Below are 13,271 nucleotides of genomic sequence, written 5' to 3'. Positions count from 1 at the left end.
ACACACACATAGAGGAATAAACAGACCGGGGGCAACTGCCCCGGAGATGGTATTCACAGACGGTTACAAATAAGGAGTGTTGGCTTTCCTGACTTTCTCAAAAACATGCAAAAAATGTCCATTTCATTACTGCTAAACAATGTCATATGGGCCCCCACTGGCCCAAATAGAAGCAGACAAAGGCAGAGCAGCACACATGTGCTTCAAATAAATCAGATTACTGAGGGGAGTGGGGGGGGGGGGGTGGAGAGAGAGTGAGAGAAAGAGGGGAAGAAAGAAAGAGACACCGCCAGACACTTAGAAGATTGACAATATTCCCTTTTCTTGCTACCTCCACCCCTCCCTTTCTCCTTTCCTTCACTTTCTTATCCCCCCCCCCCCCCCCCCCCCCCCCCCCCCCCCAGCGGGATCTGTTTTAGATTTGAGCCAGTGCAAAAGCCATATCTCTACCTTATCTTTGCTAGCAGTCAGAAAACAGAAAGCTCCATGTTTCCATGCATTAGACTCCCGGGCCCCCGACACACCACTTGGAAATCTTGCAGCCCCTCAAAATGGCAGAGAGAGGAAAATAAAACAGCAAAGCTATATTTAATCAAATAAAATGCAGGTTGCTATCATTTACGCTCTGACACAGCATCGCATCAAAGGAAACGTCAGCCGTGAAAAATATGGAAATGCATTTTTGGCATTGTGACAACAAATGTCGCCCAAAATCTCCCAAAATGAGATTGCTCCTCAACCGCCACAGAGCATCATTAAGTGGATTTGAAAAAACTCTCAGAATTGAAGGGGCTCTGACCCCCCCCCCCCCCCCCCCTTACCCCCACCCCGCGACCACCTGTGGCTATTGACCCCTATGCAGATATCCTGTTGTGTTTTGGGCTGCAATTATGCAAACGCTCTTGTCTGATTAGTGTAAAGAGAAATATTGATTCTCTTGAAAGTTGTGACAAAAAAAAAAGCGAAGACAGGGTGGGGGAATATGTTAACAATTTGAAGAAAAAGGAAGAATCAATATTCAAATGACTTCTTGTATTGATTAATAATTAAGTCTTAATTGCGGCCGGGCTTGGACTTTCAAACTGCCCTTTGACTTTAGCTGGGAAAGAAGAGAGGGGAACATTATTGATACACTTAAACAGCAGTGGTCGCCCAGACATTGATTCGGCTGCTTTGCGGTGCCTTTGGCATGCTCTGAGGATCTAAATGCACATTTGAGGAAGCACAGAGTCGCGTGCATTTCTGAGAAAACACACACAAACGTGCATGCACAAATAAATACCCACACCTAAGTGAACTAACACGGCATAATTAACCTGCATCCAGTAAAAGTCAGGGCAGCCTTATCTACACACTTCTCTGTGCAAATGTATGTGTGTGTGTGTGTGCTGTAATTACACTATTAGGGGTGGAACTGATTGGCTTCAGATGGGGTTGGTGCAAGTATTATATTGGTCAAAATAAGTGTGTGAAACACGTGTTCATTTAATGCTCACATGCAGATTTTTATATGCCGCTGTGTTTATTTGTTATCACAAGGTGTGTGTGTGTTTGCCTCCTCGTGCGATTCAACCCACGGGACAATGTGTGCATGTGTGTTCAGGCTCAAATCCGTGCGCATATTTCTCCCCACGGGCCTAATCAGGTACCAGATACCTTTTGTTTTGGGAGCTCATTGATGGATGAAATCTTTATCTGTGCTATTGATCAGGAGGGTGAGGGTCCTAAACTGTCTGTCGAGTTGCCTGCCTGCTCCAGCCCTAACAAGATTGCCAGGGCCGAGTATATCAGTTAACATTTAATCAATGGCAGCTTAAGACACCGGGGCTAAGGGAAAGAAGCCCACGCTTCAGCCCCCTGCCTCAAACCATTACCTGGAATTGGAGTGTGTGTGTGTGTGGGTTCCAGATGATTACAAGGGATTGGGTCTGGTTGATCACCTGTCTTCAGGGGACATAGGTGTGTTTGTGTCAGTGTTAACAGGCATGTGAGTGCTTGAACACTACTGTGTTCAACAAACGACAAAAACGGAGTTGTTTGAATGGTGTTTCGACATTAAAATCAAGGCAAGGCTGCAGACTGAACGGGCCTCCGCACGCACACGCACGCACACGCACACGCACACACTGTAGAGGAAAGATATGACATATCTGGGAATGCGTGATTTTTCTTTTTCTTTCTGCTTTGCTTGCAAAAAGCACCCTGATGGTAAAATGCAAAAGAACAGGCGAGTCAGCACAAAAAGAAATATGATTTTTTTCCCCTTGCTTTACATTTAACCATCAGTTCATCTTTCTGTAAATGAAACTCCATCAAATGGAAGACGCAGATCTGTCATCTGTCTTTTTTTTTTTTATATCGCTGGACCTCATTGTCATAAAATCTAATTTAAAGAAGTACTTATAGCATTTGCCCGTGTGTATGTGTGTGTGTGTGTGTGTGGTTTAGGTTGAGTTTGGACATGTGTGTGTGAGTTTGTCAGAGGGTTGCTCTGACGGGGAAGCCCTTCTCATGTCCCTGCCTTTCGTCCAAAGCCTGGGAGATTCCCACCACTGAAAATCAATGTGTGTGAGAGCATGTGTGCGCCTGTGTGTGTATGTGTGTGTGTGTGAGCATGTGTGTGTCAAGGTTTTGTAAGACAAATCTCTCCAGCATGCGCCGCTTTAGTGCTATTGAACCAGGCTTCGATCACTCGGCCACTGTGAATAATGCAAGGGAGGTTACTGCTCACTTACAGCACAGGATGCGTTTAGGTGTGTGTGTGTGTGACAGGATGGCCCTCTTTTCGTTCTTCCAAATGCGACAGAGCAGTTCACTGTTCTTCCACTTGGCCCTCTTAATCTCACGTCAGATACAGGAACTCCCACATTGATACTGTTTCTTTGAGTGCGTGCATGTGTGTGTGTGTGTATGTGAATGTGTGCGAGTGTGTGCGCTGGAGGCTCCCACAGGAGACGGTAAGAGCTTAACTCGAGCAGACAGCTCAGGACTGCACTTTGACACACCCTGACTCATTACATGCAGCCAGCACACATTGGAATATTGTCATTAAAAAAGACAATTAGATATAAAGTCGAGGGAGCATCTCTTACACACACACACACACACACGGACACGGACACACAGGCCTTGCAAACCAAGCACAGGGAATAGGTGAACACATTACCGTCTTCATATCCCCAGGTATATGAAGCAGAGATATTAATAATCAACAACGTTACAGAATAATTAAGATGATTCCAAATGATGAGTGTGCGTGTTTTGTGTGTGTGTGTTTCTGTTAATTAAGCCGAATGATTTGATATGGCACAAACCATAAGACTTTAATGGCGTCCCATACTGGATGCAGCTGGAGGGGACAGTCTTCAGTTGAGTTGACCAGGCTCCGGGGGATGAAAGGACGACGCACACAAAAACAGAAACAGCTGCATCGAGAGGCGTCTCTTTATTTGACATCACTATCTGTGTCATCAGTTATAAGGCAATTAAACAAATATCAGTTCCTATTGCCTCTCTCGTCCTCTCTCCTCTCCACTTCTTCATCCCTTTCTCTCTGCCGTCTGTGGTCCCATCACCTCTCCTCTCCAGTCTCCTCTCCTCTCCTCTCCTCTCCTCTCCTCTCCTCTCCTCTCCTCTCCTCTCCTCTCCTCTCCTCTCCTCTCCTCTCCTACTGCGTGACTCCAGACAAGGTTTCAATTTCAGAATGCTGATTGTCTCATTGCCGACTCTATGCATGTCTAACACTTACTGGCACTCTGGGGACCGGCAATACACACCATAGAATCCCTATTACACTCCCACACATTTCTGGCGAGTGTGTGATGGTGTTTGTATGTGTGTGTGTGTGTGTGTGCATGTGTGTGTGTGACGGGGTGATGAGGGTGTAAAATGCCTATTACGCTGAGAGTCTGGTCTCTCTTACACTGAAGAGAATTCTCTGGCGCCTAAAGAGCAGAAAATTGCAATGCTCCTCTTCCTCACTCCCCATTAACCTGCTTTTGAAACAAAGGCCTGGCCAAGGTGTGTGTGTCATGTATGTGTGTGTGTGCGTGTATGCCTTATGGTCTGTGGTAAACTGCATTGCACAGGCGACTTTGCGCACACTGCATGTCTGCATAGCGCCTTCTGTTCATCATCCATCTCCTGTCAGTGACCTCGATTTTGTGAAATGTATATTTTCATCCCCCTAAATGTGCCTGCCAGTCATTTCTTCTCCTTTTTTTTAACTTCTAGGCTTCATAAAAAATGGCAACAGAAGATGGCATCTTGTGAGGAGCTTCAAGATGACTAAAGCAGCGGGCATATTTGTCTAATTTGAACAAAGACATTGACATAAAAGCACAAATCAAGACCAAGGCTCATTTAATGGATTTTTATCAGTCTATCAATGTCTTCTCTTTTTTTCCCCACAGCATCCCTTTTGCCTGTCTCTGTCACAATCATCTTTCGTGCTCTATTTTCAGAGCATTATTAGAACATGATAAAAGCAAAAGGGAAGTCATGACACGGGACCCCCTGTTAGCATTAGGAGGTGGGAGAAAAAAATGAACGAAAGCACAAGGGGGAGAGGGAGAGGGAGAGGGAGAGGAAAGATGAAAGAGATTTGTCTGGAAATTATTGCTCAGAAGGCATTGATTCTCTGCTTTAATCTCACACAGTGTGCTCAAATTTCCTATTAGGGAGATGAAGAAAAGGAGCGAGCGGGAGACGGCTCTTATTCACAAAGGTGGGGAGGTGAAACTTGGCATGTCTCTCAGTGTTCCCTAGGGCTGATAAAATGCCCTTTCCTTTATTCTGGAAAGAGAGCCAATGGTCAGAAATGTTGTGAGCCTGCTGTAAGCAAGCAACGGAAAGCTATCGCTACAGAGTCACACGGGCGTACGACAAGCCTCTGACAGCTGCTACAGCTGCAAAGCTTCCTCCGGTTAGTGATGATTAGCCTTGGCTATAGGTAATCGATAGCTGCTATCAATTGCATAGCTTCTACTGATGGATGAGGTAAAGGAAACCAGTAGGAGAGTGATGCCGAAGGGTGCAATAGAAAGAAAGAATCTGCTGCTGCTGCGGCTGCAAATGTACAAAACGATTCCTGACAATATTTCCCCGTGATCCGGCTTTCTTCTTCTGTGCATATATACCGGTCGGCTGCTTTAAACGTCCATCCGTGAATGAAATCATCGCGGTATGAGATTAGTGGCTGCTTGGGCCGAGTGAGCATAATGCCTGCTCACTGCAGCTCCGGCTCCACAAAGCCGTCCTCCCATCAGCGGATTGTTTGTCTTAATGCTGTGTGACACGGCCTATTGTTTCGTCCATCTGTGGTTAAGAGTCAATGGACAGAGGGTGTATGAGGGGAACGGAGGTGAGGGAGAAGAAACTAAAGAGCCTATGTGAGTTGGCTGGGAGGGGGAGGACTGGATGAAGGCTGCACAAAAAAAGGAAAGAAACAAGACGGGGACCAGAGCTGAGAGGTGAAAAAGAATATTTCAAGAGAAAGGTCAGAATTGAGAGTAAGTGAAAACATGCCGTGTGACCACTTCCTTTTCCAGGTCTTTTCCAGAGGTTTTCAGTCCCATAAGGAATGCGGCCATAAGCTCTTTGCGATATCACAGACGTGAGCGATGTCCTGGCGCTGCGATGCCAGTCCCCTCTTCAAAGGGTTAAGTCATATTTTAGTATGCGTCCTCATAGCCCCATGGCTTTGTATTGTAAATAAGACTAATGTGGCATTGGTCAGGTATGCTAATTCAGATAATCAGTGTAATTTCTGCAAATTATAACTGTCAGTGTGGCGGGCACAGAACCTTGGCGGAAAACATGAGGGAACAATTTAGCCCGGGTAATACCCCTCCACCAAAGAGTGCTGAACTCAAAGAAAAACAATCGGCCTGAGCCCATACCGCCCCAACACACCATTTCAAAAATAGTTTATGGTGAACGAGGCTCTTTTTTTGTCGGAGGCACAAGTCAGTCTGCTGCCCTTTTTTCCCTATGTGCATACACAGACCGCAAAGTAATTATAATTCGCTTGGATGGAATTATTCAAAAAATGACCACATCTTTTACTCCCTCAGCCATAGAGAATATGGTTTTGGGAAATTTGGGGTAAATTGCTACTTGCTGAAAATATAATAATATACATATATGAATGAGACTTATTTTGATATGACAAATTATTTAAAACCCAGCGTCTTATCTCCAACTAATTATACACCAATAAAAAAAGAAAAGACCTCCATATGCCACATAAACTCTCTGGGGTAAACTCACTCATCAGAGCACTTCTTACAAGGAGACTGCATTTTGCTAATGTTGGACACATAAAATAACATTCTGCATTTTTTTATTATGTGAGGAATGGATCCCGACTGTTGGAAACGGGAGGACTTTTTATGTATCTGGCAGTTTCACGGTAAATGACAAAGAAAAGGTCACAAATAATTTATTAACTGTAGTCAATCTGCAGTTTGGGAGCAAATCAATAAACGGCATAATTAGCTGCCGTAACCTATTAAAAATCAAATCCAGACACAGATGCGTAATGAGTGAGTACATCAGGGAGATGGCGTTCTCAGGAGCCCAACATGGCAACCAAGGACAAAATCCTCCTTCAGCAGGCCAGTCAGAGGGTCTCCCTGCTGACTCGGGAAAGGAAAATGGCTAACGTTGCACTGACTCCGGCGGTTAACGAGATCTGGGTGTGTATCGCATCTTTTCTCTTACTCCTCTGGCCATCCGTGACTGTTTATGTAATGGCCACAAATTACTGAGACAAACCCTGGAAATAGACTTCTGTCTGAGGAGAGACCTTCTTGAAAAAGAGAAGAGAACCGCTGGAATGGCAAAACCACCCCCCACCAACGAAGGGGGGGGGGGGGGGGGGGTGTAGTATGAGATGAAGGAATGAAAGTAAGGGAGGAGGGAAAAGTTAATACCTTAAAAGATGCCTTGGTGTCATCACGACGAGACACTCTTTGGGAGACATCAAACCCCTTTCCCCACACTGGAAATCGAATGATCGCTTTCGTCCCTTTGACTCACCTCAGACACTTTCCGGGTGGATAAATTTGGAAACAAGGAATGCCAGCATTTGAAAAGAGGCACGATGGCACACAAAGTTTGCTCTCTGCCCATGTTCCATCGCTTCCCACTGGTTGAGCGTGCACACACAAGTCGACGTCCACGCACATACACGTAGGGCGGCACCAAGTGTCCAGTAGGCTCAGTTCTTAGTCTACAGCCGCTAAGCAAATGGTTAGCACAGCTACGCCTGATTTGACGGAGACCAAAAAAATGTCCCAGAGCCTTATCACTCAGAGAAAACAAAAGGCTTTGGACACTCACATATACACACGCATACACACACATACGCACACGCCTACGCATACACATTCACTCACATGAACATGAAAAAAGCAATGCTGGTGTCTCTAAGTCAGAAGAGGTCTTTTGTTTAAGAGGCAGATTCAGACAAAGAGGGTCCTCTCTGTCCCTCTTTAATGCACGTTGGTTAGCGGTGGGGGGGTTATAGAGGGATGGAGATGTGTGGTGGAGGGATGGATGACAGGCTGGGCTCTCGGAAATAATTATCTCCATACGATCCCCATCTCCCTTTCCTTTTTGGTGAGGGACAGAGGGAACGAAGGGGGGGACAGAAAGTAAAGTATGCAGAGAAGGCTCCAGTGTTTCGGCTCGGCCTGGCTTATGAGGAGCTTTACACATGATGGAGCACTGGGCTAATGGGCGAGGACATTACACACATACACAAACCTCCTCTCGAAGGCCAAACAAATCGGACCAATCGTAGGAGAGGAAAATCAGTGCAACAATTCAACTTCAGAGACTGTTAATGTCCAACTAAACAAATTCAAATCACAGGATAGATGATGGAATACCCATGACCTGCAATCTGTCAGATGTCTCTTTTTCGAAACAATCTTTTCATTGGCTTAACTTCATTATGGGGTGGATAAGGGAAAAAAATAATTAAAAAATCACATTTATCTATCAAGTTTTGGAAGGTGTTCAAAGCAAAATGACCTCCGAGTCCTTAATGTTGAGGGGCAATTAATGAATTCATGCTCACTCCTCTGATGCAAACTGTCATTTTTTTAATGAACTCAATTTTCTTTCACACTATTCATTCTACAGACAGAGCGTTGATTGGTCTTTTTTTTTGTTGTCTCCAATGGATACTCTTGAAAGTTACATAAGAAAGTCAGCACTAGTAAGCAAAACACAGTCACACAATCTTCACTTTCACAATCGTGCTTACCTAGCGTAAATGATGAGATGACTGGCCCTATGATCGGGGAATTCCAGACTTATAAGGAGAACAAAGACTGACAAGTTCTCGAGTAATGTGCATCTGCGACACTTATATTGTCCCACGCACACAATGCAGCCCAGCAGAATGCGCGCTTGTACACTCTTGCCTTTGTTCAGAACACCTATACCCTTGTGGTGTGTCTCTGCAGAACCGTACCCTTAATTAGACCATAAAATCAGCATCAAAATTGTTTAATGAAAGCCATTCACATGTACATAAAGTCCAGAGCATTAGAACTCTTATTCCCAAATGGGCCTATAATTATCTGGCTCAGTGCCAGGTCCCAGGCTTTAAGAGAAAGATACCGGTCAGCACTTAAATTAATCTTTTTCATACTAGTCTCTAATGAACAGAAAGTGCTCGAGTCAGGAGTTGTAGCCCCAGAAAACTAAAAGTATGCATGCACACGTGCACGTACACACAAATAGAGGGACCTCAAACTGAACGCTGGCTAGAAATGCTGCCTACTATAGAGTCTTTTCCATCAGTGAAAACATTCGCATCATCTATCACTATAGGGGCCCGGAGCAGTTATGTCTTTTCTTCTGTGTAACTGTGTAATATCCCAATATGTTGCTGTTTAATCTGAAACAAAAAGGGGGCTCAGCTGAAAAAAAGCAAATAACAAATAAACCAGAAAGAAAAAAAATGGCTGTTAATTAAATGCAGATGTATAGTAGAAGAAAACAACTGCAATCAGTTGTCTTAATTTTGATTCCTGGTTAAAACATGTCGACCGTCTACAGCTGCCAATCCTTTATGGTCTGCGAGGAAATACTTTTGAGATGTTTCATGTGCAACTTTTGAAAGAATATTGTTGTTATAACAACTTTTAAAAAAGGTGGCTTAACATTTTTGGACAAAGCACAACGTCCGCTTGTGCTTTGCACCAGCTGCCTCGTGGAAATGAATCCTAGCGGCATCAGAGCCAACGTGTAAAACGAAAAGGCCGAACAACAAACATACGATGAGGCGAATATTGCTTTTGACAGCTTTAAAACCGGGTTGCGCTCACTGGTTTAGGTTGTTAAAAGGATGGGAGGGGGAAAAAAGAAAAGGTTCAAATTAGCGGGGGGGCTTGTGTTCTGGATGAAAGAATGGACAGGAGCGGGTGAGTAAGAGAGATGGAATAAGCAGGACAAAAAAGGAGAGAGAGAGAGAGCAGGAGAAACGGGGGTTAGCTTAAAATGCACAGTAATGATTTATCTAAGATTGGTTTTCTGCTGCACCCCAAATCTCACCGTAACTTTGATCCATGTCTAATTAAAACCAAACGTAGACTGGCAACAGTTTCCATTTCAGGATTAAGAGTTCTTCTCCTGTTCGTGTGTGTGTGTGTGTGTGTGTGTGTGCGTGCGTGTGTGTGTGTGTGTTGGGATTCACATATGTTTCTAAGCAATGGGCCCCATCTGTTTTGGGAATACATGTACAGTATAAACAGGACACTTTGGGGAGCGCACAGATTCATGTTGACATACACACACACACACGCACACACACACACAGATGGATGTATGGACTAATGCTATGCTGGAATGCTATTGAAAACGTGTTAGCCCCCACCCCATCCCGCCCGCTCCTTCAGGTCAAGCAAAGCAAAAACAAGTTAAGCGCTCATTTTCTCCCGGCAGCATTAACATAGGGATGACTAAATAATGGACCCTGACTCTTCTGGTTTAAATTACAGCACGGGCCCCCCTCCCCTTACACCCTGCAACCCCTCACCAACCATCCAACCCCCACTCAAAGAAAAACGATTAATCTTTTCTTCTTTTTTTTTTTGTCTCTCTGAATGTTTTACAGTTCTGTTACACTTATTAGCTGCTGGCAGGATGGAGAGTCTTAAATGAAAGCCAAATTGCTTTGGTCATGAGAAAGGAAATGAAAGCTCACTCCAGGGAGAGACTGTGTAGCCTTTGCATACGTGTGTGTTGTGTGTGTGTGTGTGTGAGTTAGTTACACATATGTGTATAGGCCTTTTCACTATGAGATACTCTCAAGGTGAACTTTCATAAGCTGACTGCTTGCCTGCCTGAGATGTCCCTGTGCATGGGATGGGTGCACGAGAGTATATATGTGTGCGTGTGTGTTGCAAATATAAACGCGGCAGCCTAATAAGAACAGTATGCTCATTTTAGAGAGATTAGGAGGAATGGACGGGTCTGTATCGGGAGACGTGATCTGGATATGAAGGCCAAAGGAAGGAGGGAGGAAGGGAGGGAGGTTTGACATGAAGAGGGAGTGGTGCGAGAAAAGAGAAAAAGAGAGGGGAGCGGTGTAAAGGAAGATGGATCTGACTTCAAACGAAGAAAACTGACCACCACAACTGGAATCGGCAATTAAGTTAAATCGAAAGCTTGAAAAACAAAAACTCGAACCAAAAAAAAAGAAACAAGAATACAGTCAGGATGTCTGTGTGCTGCGCCAGAAAACGGCACGGATGACCAAAAAAAAAGGAATCGACACAAATATGTCGCCATCCCTAAGTAATCGCAAAGATTAAAACCTTAAGCAAACAGACAAAGAAGGGTAGAAAAGCACAGACCTTGGCTGGAAGGGCACTCCTTGACTTGGAACAGCTCGTGGAGGCTCAGTCCATCCTCTTCCCCTCCCAGGCCTTGCTGGTGCAGCTGGAGTTTCCGTAGTCCCTCGTTCTGCTGGTGGCGAGCTGAGCGGGCGTGCTGCACCAGGTTGAGGCGGGCCTTGGTGGAGTAGTCGCACAGCGTGCAGTAGTAGACGCACGACTCCAGATTGAATGCGCTGTCCTGCTTCTGCAAGTGCTGCGTGGCAGAAAGAAGGAGAGCGCAGAGGTTAGACAACATTCTGAAACATCCTAAGCATGCTGGAGATACAGCTCTCCCAGATGCATGTATTTCCTGTAAGCATTGTCCTTATAGAAATATCGTCAATCTAACAATATCTTCTTAATATTCTGGGAGTTTTTTGTTAACAGTGACAAAATGTTTCCTTCTATTCTTCCTTCCATAGTCCTGCATCTTATTGAAAAGCAAACCGTGAACACTTTGGTTATTTGGGCCAGCATTTTCTACAGTATATAACTTTAAAGCAATATATATATATATATTATATATATAAAATATTGCTATGATTTCAAAGAAGGAGAGAAATAGAAAAAGCATAACATGAGTTTTGATGAGTACTGTACGATACTTATTCCAACTGTACACGTTTTAGATGTAAAACGTTGTACACAATGTATAAGAAGTCCCGTGAGATTGCGTTTAGGAGACTAGGTCTGTCTGTAACGCGCCTTGTCCAGTTCTCCTCGTTGTTAGCAGCTGCAGGGTTTTGTCATTCAATGTGTGCTGTCAGTTGCAAGGCCTTAATTTCCAGTCGCCTCTTTAATGGCACTGCAGCCATTAAAGACCCCCCCCCCCCGCCCCCGCCCCCCATCTCACCTAGCCCTACTCCCATACACCCAGTCAAGCAAAGCATATCAAGTGCGCCTCTGTTGTTGCTGCTGGGCTAACAATGCACAAAAACAAAAGACCAGGCCAAGCTTTTATTATCTGATCCTCTGTGGAGGGAGGGGAAGGGGAGAGAGAGAGAGAAAGAGAGAGAGAGAGAGAGAGAGAGATCCACGGGGGAGGAAAAGAGAGCAAAGAAAGATGTGTAGAGATACAGAGGTGGCTCATGACGATAGTTTATGGTTTGTTGGCTGACACAGCCATGTGAGAAACAGGTGTGTGTGTGTGTGTGTGCATGTGCGCGTTAGCTCTACTCTGGCTCACATGGCTCTATAGGAAGATGTTTCATATTTGAAGCACAAGAAATGTTAGCACGGTACTATTTTCTCCTGAGCATTGTTGCGTTGCGTTCCGTGAAGCAAGACGATGAAAATGAATGTGTAGAATATGTGTGTGTGTGCGTGTGGGGTGCACATTTAGCTGCAGGTGTGTGAGTTCCACTCCCCCCCCCCCCCGACCTCCTCCTCCTCCTTTGACAAACAGGGATTAGCAACATAGCTACAGCCGCTAAAACATCTTTCCTCTTTGTCTTTCCCTCTTTCTTCCTTTTGTAAGAAATCTTACTGGGCTTTTCTCACGAGATGGTGGGACGTCCCCTCACAGCCAGAGTCCCTTTCAGAAGTCTTAAGTTTTAATTAAGTTGGAGTTGTCAGAAGAAAGCTCCCAAAGTCCAGAGCTCAGGGCCATTAATTACAGCTATCTTTGTTTCTCTGTGAAAAGAGGCCTCCCTTACTCCCTCTTTCCTTTTCTCCCCCCCCCCCCCCCCCCCCTCTGCCTCGGCTGCTGAGCTTTACCGTGGAAACCACACACACACACACACACACAAACACACACGTGCTTATAGAACCAAAGGCACATATATCACATGCACAAAGCATGCAAACTCAAGATGGTTTTGAGTTCCTGTCTTCTCATTGAAGTATAAACTTTTCTAATTGCCTCCTGGTTTTTTGAGAACAACCGAAAGGTAGGGGACCCAGCGGACCCGCTACACACTGGTGAAATTATATATCTCATCTGGCTTTGGAATGCTTCAATACCCCCCCCCCCCCCCCCCCCCAGGAGGATCTGAGAGATATTGCTCAGGAGTGAGCCATGTGGACTGCATTGCTTTGCCCATTGCTACTGTGACCTAACCCCAGATTTGGGGGGGTGGGGGGGTGGGGGATGGATCATCTTGTTCTGGCTCTTCTTTCCACTCCATATGCTACACCCTAAACACAGCTCTCATTCATTCATTCATTCATTTCAACTTCAGTGTAAAAACAGGGACACAAGGATGCTGCTACTTTTTGCTCGTTCCCGCTTAAGTCGCTTGAACTCCAACCCCGTTCCTGTGTAGACCTTCATTCACAGCCATTCAAATTCTGAGTAGCTAAAACTTAAAAAGCACAACGAGCCATCACATAAGACCTTTCTCACTCCCGCGACATCCTTCAGTATTACATTAACAA

At 45.0% G+C, this 13,271-nt stretch overlaps 1 protein-coding gene across 1 annotated transcript in view; it reads right to left on the bottom strand.

Moving 5' to 3' along the window:
• Window positions 1-13,271, bottom strand: part of zfhx4 (zinc finger homeobox 4) — a 52,921-nt gene that overhangs the window by 22,976 nt on the left and 16,674 nt on the right. The window contains exon 5 of the mRNA XM_068747794.1: window positions 10,875-11,109. Within this exon, the coding sequence (XP_068603895.1) occupies window positions 10,875-11,109 (235 nt within the window). The remainder of the gene's footprint in view (window positions 1-10,874; window positions 11,110-13,271) is intronic.

This window comes from Brachionichthys hirsutus, chromosome 14 (genome assembly GCF_040956055.1).
Source record: "Brachionichthys hirsutus isolate HB-005 chromosome 14, CSIRO-AGI_Bhir_v1, whole genome shotgun sequence".
Taxonomy (NCBI): domain Eukaryota; kingdom Metazoa; phylum Chordata; class Actinopteri; order Lophiiformes; family Brachionichthyidae; genus Brachionichthys; species Brachionichthys hirsutus.
Note: the sequence above shows the minus strand (reverse complement) of the source record. Positions and strands in the feature narration are given on the sequence as shown.